This window comes from Panthera tigris, chromosome X, assembly GCF_018350195.1.
Source record: "Panthera tigris isolate Pti1 chromosome X, P.tigris_Pti1_mat1.1, whole genome shotgun sequence".
Lineage (NCBI taxonomy): Eukaryota > Metazoa > Chordata > Mammalia > Carnivora > Felidae > Panthera > Panthera tigris.
Window position 1 is genome coordinate 26,504,338 of NC_056677.1, and position 15,054 is coordinate 26,519,391.

Here is a 15,054-nt window from a genome sequence, read left to right on the forward strand (position 1 = left end):
TGATTTGTTTATCTTTTATGTGTCTACCAAAAGTTTTTGTGTTGTGGTTACCATGAGGCTTATATACAATCTATGTGTAATAGTCTGTTTAAAGGTGGTAACAACTTAGTTTGAATGCATTCTAGAACTCTCCATTTTTGGGGCGCCTGGGTGGCTCAGTCGGATGGGCGTCCGACTTCGGCTCAGGTCATGATCTAGTGGTTCGTGAGTTCAAGCCCCGTGTCAGGCTCTGTGCTGACAGCTTAGAGCCTGGGGCCTGCTTCGGATTCTGTGTCTCCCTCTCTCTCTCTCTCCTCCCCTCCCCTGTTGATGCTCTGTCTCTGTCTCAAAAATAAATAAAAAAATAAAAAAAAAAAACAAAAAAATCTCCATTTTTACTCCTCTCTCAACATTTTACACTTTTGATGACACAATTTATATCTTTTTATCTAGTGCATCCATTAATGAATCATTATTTTTACTACTTTTGCCTTTTAACGTTCACATGAAATTTCTAAGCGATTAACCTACCACCATTACAGCATTATTCTGAATGTAATGATGTATTTACCTTTACCAGTAAGGTTTGTATTTTCATATATGTTCCTGTCACTAATTAGTGCCCTTTGAGCTTAAAGAAGCCCCTCTGGCCTCTCTTGTAAGACTGGCCGAGTGGTGTGAATTCCATCAGCTTGTGTGGAAAACTCTTCTATCTTTGCTTTACTTCTGCAGGACAGTTTTGCCGAATAGAGTACTGTGGATGGCAGTTTTTTTCTTTCAACACTTGGAATATATCATTAAACTCCATTCTGACCTGCAGAGTTTGTGCTGACAAATCTGATAGTCTTATATGGGTTCCCTTGTACTTCACACATTTTCTTGGCTGCTTAAGATTCTCTCCTTGTCTGTATCTTCTGACAATTTAATTATAACGTGTCTGGGTGTGTGTCTCTTAATTCCTCTTACTTGGAACTCTCTGGGCTCCCGGATCTGGAGGTCTGTTTCCTTGCTCAAGTTAGGAAAGTTTTTTGACCCTTTCTTTCTCTCTCTGCTCCTCTGAGACCCCTCTAATGTGAATATTTGTCAGCTTGATTGTATTCTAGAAGTCTCTTAGGCCATTTTCAGTCTTTGCTCTTCTGATGGATGGATTCTACTGTCCTGTCTGGGACTGCTCATCCATTCTTTGAGTATATGTCATCTGTTACTGAACCCCTCTCAAGTATTTTTCAGCTCAATTATTATATTCTTCAGCTTCGTGGTTTCAACTGGGTACTGTCTTCTATTTTCTTTGTCTTTGGTGAAGTTTTCACCTTAGGTGCACTGCTCCCGAGACCGTGATGAGCATCACTAGGACCATCGTTTTGAACTCTATCAGTAAAGTCACTCATGTCCATTTCATTAACATCTTTTTTGAGGTTTTGTTTTGTTCTTTGATTGGCAACATATCCCCTTTCATTTTCCTTGACAGTCTGTGTCGGTTTCTATGCACCGGATAAAACAGCCACCTCTCCCAGTCTTGGACTGGTTTAAAATTCTTGTAGACTAATCTTCTCTTTCAACTCTGCCCTAGCTCTTGGTTGTCTCTCAAACATTTGTGTTTGTCCAAGCAGCTTTCTTGGTTCTTAGTGGCACCCAGTGATTGAGGGCAAGCCAAGACCTGTCAGTGTGCCAAAGGGCAGGATCGGAGCCAGCAGCTTTTCAAGCCTGCGGATCTCCTTTGTTCAGGGCAAGGCTGGGAGGTGGGAGGGAGTGTTGGTTCCCTGTGCTCTGAGCCCCGAGGAAGAGCCGTTTACATTTTTTTGTTGGCCACCATCCCACCGAACCTGTGAACACAAGCCCTACTGGCCACTGAATCCGGATGATCAAGCTCTGTGTCTCCCGGGTGGCAGCCTTGAAAACCAAGAGATCGCACGTGACCTGGAGGGAGGAGGCGGGAGGGCAGCAAGATGGTAACCACCAGCCTCCACGTTCGCTGGGGAGTATTTCAGGTGGCCCCTGTGTGTGTGTTAAATTAGAAGCCTACTCCTCAGGCTGAAGCTGTTGTGATAAATTAGGCGGCCTCTCTGAAGACTGAGTGGGTGTATTTTACTCTGTCGCCCCTGCGCGGAGCCCCGAGGGGTTAGCCATGGTGAGTCCGCGTGAGCCCTCGGCTATCTTGGACTCATGCCCTGTTGAATTGAAAGCCACATGTTCTGGGGGCCCATCTCTCAGGCAGGAGTCTGGAAAGCTGGGGCATCAGATGCGAGCTTCAGAGCTCTCCCCGGGAAAGCTGTGAGCTCCTTTCCAGTTGCGTGTTGCCACACGGGGGCTGGAGTTTATGACGGCATTGCGTTGTGTCTCAGCCTCTCCTACCTGTTTCAACGGGGGGTGTTTTTCCCCCCCGCCGTTTGTCTGCAATGTGTAGGAGTCACTGACATGTGCTGGGTTTCTTTCAGAGGGAATTGTTCCGTATGCAGTTATAGATTTGGTATGTCTGTGGGAGGAGGTAATTTCAGGACTCTGCTATCGCCATCTTTAACCAGAACCTCCAAGTAAACCTGTTAAGTATGTGGATTGTTTCTCTGTCTACACAAGGATGTGTTGTGCTTGCTTTCTAAAACGAATGCTTCTTGCGTAGACGGGGCTCGGCTAGACAAGGTAGGAGAGGGTTGATTTATGGAGGCAGGCAACATATTTAGGACCTTGTTTGTGGTTGGGATAGGGACCGACGCATATGTCCAAACTCATCCAGACATATACATGTGTGCATTTCGTGGTGTAACACTTACAGAAAGTGAAAAAAATCAAAAGAAGGTAAGTAAAGGAAGAAAGGAACACTGGGGAGTGTTCTAGATCATAGGTGACTAGAACGAAATGAGAACTAAGTGCAAATGTGACCCTTCACTGGATGCTGAATGAAAAAAAATAGAAAGCTATAAAGAATATTCCCGGCAGAACTGGGGCTATTTCAATTTCAGTTACGTATACTATTGTATCAGTGTTAATTTCCTGTGTGACAATTCTTTAGTTAAAACAATTTTTAACGTCTCTTTGTGAGAGGGAGCGAGTGCGGGGGCGAGCAGGGGAGGGCCAGAGGGAGAAAGAGAGGATTGGAAGCAGGCTCTGAGCTATCGGAGCACAGCCCGATGTGGGGCTCAAACTCACAAACCGGGAGATCATGACCTTGGCCGAAGTCGGATGCTTAACTGGCTGAGCCACCCAGGCACCCCCTCCTGTGTGATAATTCTGTAAGAGAGGACCTTTAGTCTTAGGTGGCGAAGTGTCATTATGTGTGGAATGTAATTATTAAATGCGCCAGTTAAATATACAAACCAACAGACTCTGCACACATATAATAGGCACTTACACTGTGAACGTACACAGTATGCACACAGAGGTGTATACACACGCAGAAAGCAAATGTGGCAACATGTTCAATTAACTCCAATTCTGCCACAGTTTGAAATGACTCGGAATAAGGAGCTAGGGAACCTCTTTACCCAAATTAGATGAAAAAGTGGGAAGAAGGTAAGGGGTAGTCAGCAATTAGGACTTGTAGCTAAGTCACAGACCCCTGTATGTGTAGTTCACGAAAGCCCAAAGAAGGTAGACTTTGCTAATTTGTCTCTTCCAACACAATGTAAGCTTCGTGATGTTGTCCCCGTCACAGAACGTACGGGAAGCCACATATGGTATGCAGAGACGTCACAGTGCTGAGTACCTGGTGGTTGCCGGAAGCACTCTAACTCATTAGGTCGCCTGGGACGACACGTTAAAAAGTCACCGGGAGACTCTCTGTAAAGAATGCAGCGTGGTTCTGCAACTCCCAGCCTGATCGCTGTTCGGACACTCAAAGCAGAAAGAATCGGGCTGCACTCACTCACATACTCGCATGCAGCCTTCGAGAAGATGGTTACAGAGCTGGACAAACCCCAAAAACACAGCCAGTCCACCTGACACTAGCCAGTTAGCCTAAATGCACCACGTACGGCTCTTCTGCCCCAACCGTCTCGGCTCTCCAAATCGTCAGGACCACAACCTGACGGGTCCTGTCATTTGGGTGCTTTTTGGACACACTGCCTCTGTGCCAGTGATGACAGGCCGCGATGATTAATGCTCCTGAGCACCCAGGGGTCTGAATCTCACTTGTTGAAAATATGCAACTCAGTTTCACATGCTTTGCTTATGACTTCCAAGGAAGGGGAAATCCTGCAGCGGGAAATAACACGGAAAGCCCACGACCTCTGTTGCTTTTGGAGTTTACAGACTTTTCAAAGGCATCTATTTGTTCATGGGCTGAGCTATCACTTTCGGTCGCAACAGCCCGTTAGTTGTATTCAGATCTCACGGGGAGACAGGGAATCCGATGCCGACACCGCCCTGCATCCCCGGGGGTGCGATAAAGCCAGGAAGAGTGCTTCCCACACCTTCTCTTCCTTCACAGAAGCACTGGAACCTGGCTTTCCTACGATTTGACTTCTCTGGAGGAACACAGGACTCTGCCCACTGCTTGAAGGTCTTAAAATTCATCAGATTGGTGTCCACTGCCCTCTTCAGTGCCCTCATCTTCCTTCCTCTATTCCTAAGAACCTCACTACCGTCTGAAGAGCCCAACAATCCGGGTCTCCTCAAACCCATGAAAAGCAGCCCTCAATGGTCTCCATGTAGCAGCCGCTCACATGGGCAGGGCTTGAAAGCATTTTACCTTCATCATGTCCAACTTTCCAATTTCCCAGACCACGGTCCCTGAGCACCACAGAACTCACATCCTTCACTCTTCCTGTCCGTCCCACCAATTTTGGTTGGGCACTTGGCCTCTCTATATGCTCATCTATGGAACATCTTCAGTATAAATGAAGTCTAAAATGAATTCGTCAACACACCAGGATACCAGAGGTCTACGGGTGAGGGATCAAGGAGAACACGCGTCTCTTCCCTTCCCGGAGGTAAGATCGAGAGGGTCAAGTATAACCAATCTCGGCCCAGGGACAAGGAAACAGAAAACACGGGGTCTGCCTCATGCTGTGCCTTGAGAGAGAAGGAGAAAGGAAGGGGACAGAGCAAGTATTTGGGGCCTTCACGACCCGCCCCCCGGCATGTCGAAGTCTAGCAGGGCAGGAAAATCCAACAGGCAGATGGCTGGTGACCGTCTACCGTCATTTATGTCTCATGCCCTCCAGTTTTCTTCGAACCCCGTCCTAGCAGAGAACACTGCTGAAAAACACTAGACCTTGTCCTCAACAAATTCATCTTCTACTCCAGTCCTTGTTGTTAGTCACGTTTCACGAGCGTCTTCGCTTTGCGTAAGCCTCCCTCGTCTTCGAGATGACCCAGTCCTTTACTTCCCTGAAGAGACAGAAATCCTCCAACTTCCCTCGTCTCGGCTGCAAATGCTTTCTCAGAAGTGGCTCGTGCATTTACGTGGTGCAACGCGCTGTAATTTGTTTTCTGCGTTTGACCTTGTGCCCGCACCTTCCCCCTACCTGCTTGCCACTCCTTCACTACCCCGTCACCCAAATGGAGGTCTGCCTCCAGACGCCGGATCCTGGCACCTTCGTGACCAGCTTCTCAGCTCACGCCTTGCAGCTGTCGACTCTGTGGAAGGCGCCATCAAATCCCCGAGCCCGTCCTTTCAGTTACAGACCTGCCAGTTACAGACCTGCACTGCAACTCCTTTCTGCACATGACTTGGACCTGCCAGTTTCTCACAGTATGTCCCCAAAGGGATGACTATCTTCTTCCAACCAAGTGGCCTCGGCTCGGTTCCCAGTCAGGCCTGGAGCCCCAGGCACCGTATTTTCAGATCCTAGTCTCGCAGTCCTGTCTTCCCCCCCATCCCTGATGTCTCCCAAGCCTAGACGCTGAACTCCCATAGCTTGGCCTTTTGTGTTTGCCTCTTGATCTCTCTTTCCACCTATAAAAGTTTTCCTCTGGGCCGGAGACAGCTGCCAGAATAGATCTTTTGAGACATTGCGTACCTGGGAAACAGGATTTCCAGTGGCTCTCCAACACTGACCAGTAGGAGTCAAACACCTTTGCCCAACACTCAGGTCACTGTACTGTGATCCCGGCCTTCCTCTGTGGCATTATTTCCTGCCCTCCTGCTTGGACCAGATTTCTCTACAGGAGTTCTGAGCCCTTGGCCCAAGGTCTTCATTTTCACTTAACGTCGTTCCTTCTTCAAAGAGTGCTCGCTTCCTAACTGTTCACAGAAAGCAATTCAGGGTAAAGCCTTTTCTGGCCTCCACAATGAATGGAGCTTAAAGACTAGACGGCCTTATTCCTTTTTACAATTTTCTTTCGTTACTCTAGAAAGGGGGGGAGAGAGGAGGAGGGAGGCAATCTCCGACAGGCTCCAGGCTCATCACAGAAGCTGACGTGGGGCTCGGCCCCACGACCTTGGGATTGTGACCCGAGCCAAAATCAAGAGTCAGATGCTCAACTGGCTGAGCCAGCCAGGCTGTCCCACGTTGCCTTGTTCTGAGTAACGGAACGGCGGGCCCTTTGAGGGGCCCTGGCCCGTGTGACTCATTTTTGTAGGCCGAAGACATTTATGACCGTGCCTTGTACGGAGCAGACAGTAGGTGATGCGGTTCATGACGTGAACCTCCGAGCAAACAATTCACCATTTCCAGCCCCGAAGGGAAAACAAACCGCAGGAGTAGCTAAGACACTTACCCATGGATTCTGAAGTCTGACTGCCAACCACCCGGAGCAGCATAGGCTGACTGCTGTCTGACCTCTGAAGAGAGGTAGAAGGAGAAGACACCGTTGTACCATTCACCTTGGCCTCGGCCTGGGGCTAAGGTATCCAGGAGAAAAAAAAACAGAATTAGTTTTCATAATAAGCACTCCAATAATTGTACACGTTTAAAATGAGCGTACTCAGGACTCAGAAATTATAAGCTTTTTTACGTAGAAACTTGCCAAGTTTTGCTGTTGATAAAGCTCCGCAGATGACGTCTCTGTATCTCAACTGTCCCCCCTTATACATTTGAAAAGGAATGATGGCTCCATCGGAACGAGATCTATAAGATCACGAGACCCGATGACTGAACGACTTAGAAGGTCATGTGACGTTGGGGAAACCATGTGAGAGCACAAAAAACGTAATGGAGAACGCATACTTTTCTGCACTGAGTAACAAGATGGAGGGGACACGTGTCAAACTTCAAAACTGCCACAAAGCTGGGACTCCGTGCGGGTAGAGCCCACCGCAGCGTATGCTCTTGCTAGGTTTTCAATAGAGGCTTCCAAAGGGAGGTTTTAAGAACTAGAAACCGGGGCGCCCGGGGGGGGGCTCAGTCGGTCAAGCGTCCGACTTCGGCTCGCGGGTGCGTGAGTTCGAGCCGCGTACCGGACCCCGTGCTCACGGCTGGGAGCCTGGAGCCCGCCTCAGCTTCCGTGTCCCCCTTTCTCTCTGTCCCTCCCCTGCTCAAACCAAAAAAGAAAAAGAACTCCGTTTCAAGAGGGCACGATCTTCATTCGCTTTTAGGAGACGGGGGGAAACCTTCCGGTATTTATTTCCCAGCTCCCTTTCGAGTGGCTCACACACACACAAAGATGCAGTGGTTTCCCTCGTCTTCTTACAGCCCTCGACAGCCAGCGCTTGGCTGGGCACCTACGGAGTACTCGAGAAACGGATACTCGGGGAGAATCTGAAAAGGACCCCGAGCCCTACTGCCTAGCGCCGGGGCCGGGGGACAAAGGACGCGGCGGCCCGCGTCGCGCGGGAGAGAGACGCGCGCCTCACTTGCTCCAGCAGCTGCCGGAGCCGCTGTAACTGCGACTCCAGCTGCTTGTTGTGGTCTTCTAGGATCTGCATCCTGGCCTCCAGGCGGCCCTTGTGCTGACGCAGGAGCTTGGCCTCGGCAATGAGCTCGGCGTCCCGGGGGCTCTGGGGAGAAGTGGGCATCATCTCGGGAGGGGACGGCAGTGGGGACAGGCCTTTATGCTCGTGCTGCTGCTTGAGACGGTCATACTCGGCTTGCAGGTTCCTGTGGGCGTCAAAAAAAAGTAAAAAAAAAACAAAAAAAACAAAAAAAAAAAACAACAAGATCAAGTTGAACATCGCCTTCGGGTTTCCTAGAGGGCACAGAGCTACATCTGACCACCACCAAACACAACGGCAAGCGAAAGAGAGGTAGTCAATGAATGGTTTTCATGAGGACGATCAAACAAAATAAAATTGGAGGCTTCCGCCCGGTGTGGGGAGAGGCTTTTCAACCTTTTTATTTTACACGAAAGGCCTTGTAAGTGCCACATTCAGATGAATGAGCAGCAATGGGTTTAGTCATTTTGCAAACCATTTCTTTCTGATGTCACGAGATCACAAGTTTTTACCTCTATCAACACTTGGGTTGGCTTCAAACAAAATCAAACAGCATAGCAGGAGCGTGACTGTGACCCACCACACTCTTGTAATAAACGTGACCTATGCCGTATTCGCTTCAAAAATTTTTGGAAGACATAAAGTCGCAGCTTTCCTATGTCCTCAGTATCGAATCTCAGTCCCTCGGCCCCACCGTTTCCAAGGAGATAATGCCGTCCTGAATTCCAGGTCTGTCATTACCATGAACGTATCCACAGATACTAGGTTGAACTTGGCAAAGATGCTGGTCTCGGGCTGGTTTTTTTTTTTTTTTTTTTTTTAAACCTACAAAAATGGCCATTTCCTGGGATTCAATCTCACAGCATTATTTGGCAATGTTCTTAGACTTTAAGAACATTATGTTCAAGAACGTACATACCATTCTAAGAGTCGCTTTTTGCCTTCCACACCGTTTTGGAGATTTCTCCATGTTGATACATAATAGTTGGTGATTTTAAGTGCTGTAAAGTCTTATTCTCCTGCTTGAATACGTCAACAACATTATCCTGTCAATGGATATTTAAGTACTTTCCAACCTTTACTATTATAAACAGAGATGCAATTAACTTCCTTCTGTCTCCTTGGATACCTGTTTAACTTTGTACATGGCATCCCGCAGTACACAAATTTCAGATTGTTTTCTTAAAGTTTATTTTTGAGACGGAGAGAGACAGAGCGTGAGCAGGGGAGGGGCAGAGAGACAGGGAGACACAGAATCCCAAGCAGGCTCCGGGCTCTGAGCTGCCAGCACAGAGCCCGCCGCGGGGCTCGAACTCACGAGCTGTGAGATCATGACCTGAGCGGAAGTCGGACGCTTGACCAACTGAGCCACCTAGGCGCCCCATGTAGTATGCAAATTTCGAATTTCAACATATCCTCTGTGTGTTCTGCTGCTTTTGAGAAAATCTTCCTTACACCTACGGTGTCGAGTTAAAAATTTGGGGTTTTTTTTGTTTTGTTTTGTTTTTACACTTAGAACTTCACCCAGACTCTTTTGTGGCTGCTGTAAAGCCACGATCTGATTTTACTCCCCATCCCACAGAGGAGTGAAGCCAGCCCCTTTCACTAAAAAGTCCATCTTTTCGTCACTCCTTTCTGACGGTAGCTCTGCAATACATCAAGCCCTCATAAATATACAAGTGTGCTTCTGGGCCTGTTCTGCTGGTTTATTTTTATGTTGCCATGCAGATCGCACACTACAACTTGAACTAAATGGGTGTCTGGGAAGCCCACCTGCTGTGCCCTGCCTTAATGGTGTCTTGGCTCTTCTTGTTGAAATTTGGGGTTTCAATTACATCGGATGGATACAGAGTCAACACGGGAGAAGTCACTTGCTGTTATCGCGTCATCACATCCAAGACTTGACTCCAGTCTGACTTTGCATCCATTAACGATACTCTGCTGCCCGCTGGGTTTTACTCCAGCTCTTCGGGTGGAATGCTGAAACCACACTTGTCTTTTTCATAAATCCACTTAAGACTGTAGATTTCCTTCTTGCTTTAGAATTGCCAAGAGTACAGTTCCAAATGAGGACACTTCTCCTGTTGGCTACCGTGTGCCTGATTACGGCTCTCGATCTCTTTCTTGTAGCTCCGGTAAAAACCACAATAAGATGAAGTACCACCTGTGAACAATGGGTATCTGGCCTCAGTTGAGAGAACTTCCTCTCCACAAATGTGGGAGGTCTAGGTCTCTGAGAAAATCCATGAGATACAAGCTAAGTCTTCCCCCTGCCCAGTCTGAGAAAGTAAGATCATCATGTGACCAGGTTTCTAGTCAAGGAAATATTTCCTGTGGTTCCCTATCTGAACTGAGAGATCCACAGGGGATGGCGTGTCCTCCAAGATGCTGGATCTCCACAGTGGAGAAGACCTAAAACCCCGTCTATTCTTTTTCTTTGTAAAGCTCTATCCTGGACCTAACTTTACAGGGTTTCTAGAAGTGGTGGAAAGTCACGTGGGAAATCAATACGTGATCTTTTAGACTGAAATCCTATCTATCTGCCATCACGCTTCAAGGAAAGCTGTGTTTGCACTGTTTCACGGCAAGCTGCTTTGACCAAGCCGTAATAAGACAACTTCTCGAAACAAGTTTACCCTAAGCCAGACTCTGCACGTCAGTCCTGAAGGTGGGAACCGATACGTGTAGTTACTGACGTTAATTAAATCCAATGCCTGACTACTGAAAAATGTTTCTGCCAACTTGAAGCAGCATCCAGTGTTTACGAGGTTTCATCTGATAGGAATCACCTTTCTTCCTCCTTGCAGTTACTACAAGCAACCCAACTTTGCCGAAAAGTCCCAACTCATGCCACCTTTTAACGTCGAATCCCATTCAAGATTCTTCTTTCTGAAAACACTATTTTTACATGTGGACTTGAGGACAGGACCGCAAACGATGACCATCTTCTGAAGTGCTCTTCTCAGAGACACAGGTACGTGACTACATTTTCTAGAGAGGTCTTCCCTGGTACCTTGATCTTCTGGATCTAGCTGTCCTAAGAGCTCTTTTTTTTTTTTTTAAATGAGTTCATTATAAGTGTCTTTGTTCAGAAAACATGGCTTGGTGTATACAACATGATTACATTTCTGTTTTTATGTTTGCCAGTGGAAACCAGAAACGGTCTATTTGAATCTGCCAGGGCTCCCCAAAGCTGGGCTGTAAAGAATATCAATGACTCTACAGAGGCCCCTTCTTGCCTTCCCAGATGTTGGAAATTCCTCTCAGGGGACCATTTCCTTAAAGACTCCTATCCTTCTTCAGCTCTGGAAGATTCTCAGCTATTGTGACTTCAAATACTGCTTCTCTGCCATTTCCTCCATGTTCTTCGAAAGCACCTACTAGATATATTTTGGAGCCTGGTGGTGAATTCTGTCTCTCTTAATTGCTCATTTCTTTTAAATGTCCTTATCTTCTCTGATGGGGTAAAGTCTAGAATTTGTCTTATTTTTTTAAGTTGACTGATTTTTTTTTTGAGAGAGAGAAGGACAGAATCCCAAGCAGGGCCTGCACTGTCAATGGGGAGCTAGACAGGGGGCTCGGTCTCATGAACCACGAGCTCACGACCTGAGCCTAAATTAAGAGTCAGGCTTCACAGCTTAACCAACTGAGCCACCCAGGTGCCCCTAGAGTTGGTCCTCTTGAGTCTAGTGACTTCAGTGACCACGGTTGGCATTTGCAAAGAGGCCTTTTGCAAATCCATCTGGTTCTTTCATTTTTACACCTCTCTACAGCCAGCAGTGGGGCTCAGGGTCCTACCCCTGAGATCAAGAGTCACCTGCTCTACTGAGGGAGCCGGCAGGTGCCAGAGTCGTCGTTTTACCCAGTGGCATTTCCTTATCTATTTCTTCTCCTTCTGAACTCGGCTCTGTCAGGTAATTTTATGACTGGGCCCACTCAGGGCCCCCCGTCTAGAGCTAGACCTCCCATTGGTCGTTGACAGATTGATACGAATGCACTCATTTCGTCCCCAGGCAAACAGGGTTCAGGTCCTGGTTTCAAGGCTGCGTAGCGATGATCTCCTTGGCGACTGCAAGCCCCGCCTCCTCCCCTTGGAGCATAACGCTGCATCCCTGGCTGCAGGTAAGTGAGGCAGTCCAAACTGTTCTTTGTTCACTCCACGTACACGTCTCTACGTGTGTTTGTGGAGCCCTGGTTTTAAATGCCTGGCTCGGGGCCCCTACCTTCTAAGGGGAGTTTTAATTCCTGTTACTATAGCAGGAACTGAAGGTGCACTTAGTCATCTGTACACACTGCTCCGCACGTGCGGGTTTTCTTCTTTTCATTTCCATCCGTCAGCCACCACTGGAGCAACGCCAGAAGCAGGGGAAGGTGGCTGAAAACAAGGGCTAATGTCATGTGCGTCAGCAGCCTCCCAGGACATGTTGATTTTATAGATGTAGGATCAGTGTTCCCTCAGTATTCATTCCCACATAAATTTACCAGGACAGGATTAAATGAGCCCAACAAGTGCCTTTCTCCTAAACACACAGGTGACACGCATAAATCTTCCATTAAGCTCCATAACAAACTTGATTTCCAGGGACTAGTTTTTCCTCCTAAGACTCTGAAGCAGGATAAGCTGTCAGGCCACAGGTTCAAAAATAGCTCAAAAGAGGGACCTTGGCCAGAAACCACGTAAAATACCAAGTATTTGAAAAAGTGAGGTGTGGTGTGTTGAATGAAAAGATACCTTTTCCTAACACGTATAGTCCGGGTTGCAGCGTCGTTAGGGCCTATTTTTGCGACAGGAAATAGCAAAATAGGGAAATACTTATTTTCTGATCTTGAAGAATACCTGTGCCAGTGCCTTTTAAAGTTCATCATAACGCTAGGTTTTTTGGACACATTGTAGGGGAGAGCGTTCCCATACAAGACCGAGAGAATACTTACCTCAGTTCCAAGGGGAGTTGTTTTAAAGCTCAACCACAAACACTCGCTGTCAATTTATATACTGCTAACAATGTATATCGCGTTCTTGAAGTTGTACATCTCACCCCTCTCAATTCTCTCATTAGAATGTACTTATGATGTCGTTTCAATAGAAACGAATGTATGTCAGCAATCGGATGACGACTCCAGGGAGAATCTATTTACGCTCTTGATTATCTGGTAAGTTCTATTTCTCTGGTAGCTCCCTAAAGAACACTAATTCAAATTCACCGCACATGGCTTTTGTCACCAGAATTTCTTCCCGCAGCCAGTCCTCCTGAAAAGAAGGCTCCCATTATTTAAGTTCTTATTCTCCGTACAGCTTTAAAAGAATCCCTCCAGCCGACAATTATGTAGATGCATCTGGTTATTTTAGGTCATCCAGTGGACAAGCATGGGTGTCCAGATACAAATTGACATTAAAAATTTTCTCTTCCAGTGCACGTGGAACATTCTCCAAGACAGATCACGTGTTAGGCCACAAAACAAGTCTCAACAAGTTTAACAAGACTGAAATCATATCAAGCCTCTTTTGTGACCACAAGGGTACGTAACTAGAAATCTATTGCAAGAAAAAAATACTGGAAAGACACAAACACGTGGAAAGTAAACCACGAATGGGTCAACCAAAAATTCAAAGACGGAAAAAAAAAATACATAGAAATGAAAATGGGAACAGAATGGTTCAAAATCTTTGAGCCACAGCTAGAGAAATTCTAAGAGGAAAATTTACAGGGATACAGGCCTACTTCTAGAAACAAGCAAAGTCCCAAATAAACCAACCTACAACTAAAGGAACTAGAAAAGGAAAAACCAACAATACCCAACAAAGTCCAAAGTTAGTGGAAGGAAATAATAAAGATCAGAGTGGCATGAATGAAACAGACGAAAAAACCAGAACAGATCAATGAAACCAGGGGCTGGTTCTTGGAAACCAGCAACAAAATTGCTAATAAACCTTTAGCCAGACTCATCAAGAACAAAGAGTACACAAATAAAACCAGACATGAAAGGGGATAAAGAACAGCCAACATGACAGAAATAAAAAGAATTACACACCAATAAATTGGACAACCTAAAACGAATGGATAAGTTTCTGGAAAACGGAAGAAACAGTTTGACTACATCGATCAGTAGTACTGAAAATGAATCAGTAATCAAACTCCCAACAAACAAAAAAGTCTGGGACCAGACGGCCTCATGGGTATTTTATATTAAACACTTTTTTCATTAAAAAAATTTTTTTTAATGTTTCTTTTTTTTTGAGAGAGAGAGTGCGAGCAGGCGAGGGGCAGGCACAAAATCTGAAGCAGGCTCCAGGCTTTGAGCTGTCAGCACAGAGCCCAACGTGGGACTTGAACCCATGGACCCTGAGATCATGACCTGAGCCGAAGTCAGAGGCTTAACCGACTGAGCCACTCCGGTGCCCCTTTATTAGAACTAATACCTGTTGTTAAAAAAAAAAAAAAACACAAACTTCCAAAGAAAAAGGAAATTACAGGCCCAATATCCCTGATAAACATAGATGAAAAAGTCTTCCACAAAATTGAGCAAACGGTACACCACATTATGAAAATGAAGGATAAAAGCCTTATGATTATTCCAATACATGAAGCAAAAAACATTTGACAAACCTTAACATCCATTCGTGATAAAACCTCTCAACAAGGTGGGCTTAGAGAGAACACACTTCAACATAAGAAAGGCCATATATGACAAACCCACAGCTAACATCACAGTCACTGTGGGAAAACTTTAGAGCTTTTCCTCTAATGTCTGGAACAAGACAAGGATGTCTCCTCTCACCACTTTTATTCAACATACTACTGGAAGTCCTGGCCACAGCAATCTGACAAGAAATAAAGGGCATCCAAACTGGAAGGGAAGAAGTAATGAATGAATTCACTAAAGTTGCAGGACACGAAACGAACATGCGGCAATATGTTGCACTTCTATAGACTAATAACGGACTAGCAGAAAGTAAGACAATCCCATTTGCAACAGCCTCAAAAAGAATAAAATACCTAGGAACAAAATTTAACCGAGGAGGTGAAACGCTTGTACTCTGAAACCTCTAAGACTATGATGAAAGAGGTCACAGACAGATGCAAAGATATTCCATGTTCATGGACTGGAAAAATTAATATTGTTAAAGCGTCCATACTACTCAGAGCAATCTACAAGATTCAAGGCAATCTCTATCAGAATACCAATAATATTTTTCGCAGAAGTAGAACCCATAATCCCAAAATTTCTATGGAATCACAAAAGATCCTGAAAAGCCAAAGCAATCT

At 46.1% G+C, this 15,054-nt stretch overlaps 1 protein-coding gene across 6 annotated transcripts in view; it reads right to left on the reverse strand.

The window, feature by feature from the left end:
- DMD (dystrophin) overlaps positions 1–15,054 on the reverse strand; it is a 1,614,661-nt gene that overhangs the window by 23,298 nt on the left and 1,576,309 nt on the right. For all 6 annotated transcript variants that reach the window (XM_042974139.1, XM_042974138.1, XM_042974140.1 and 3 more), the window contains 2 exons: positions 7,712–7,955; positions 6,637–6,760 (listed from right to left, as the gene is read on the reverse strand). In XM_042974139.1, coding sequence (XP_042830073.1) covers positions 6,637–6,760; positions 7,712–7,955 — 368 coding nt within the window. The remainder of the gene's footprint in view (positions 1–6,636; positions 6,761–7,711; positions 7,956–15,054) is intronic.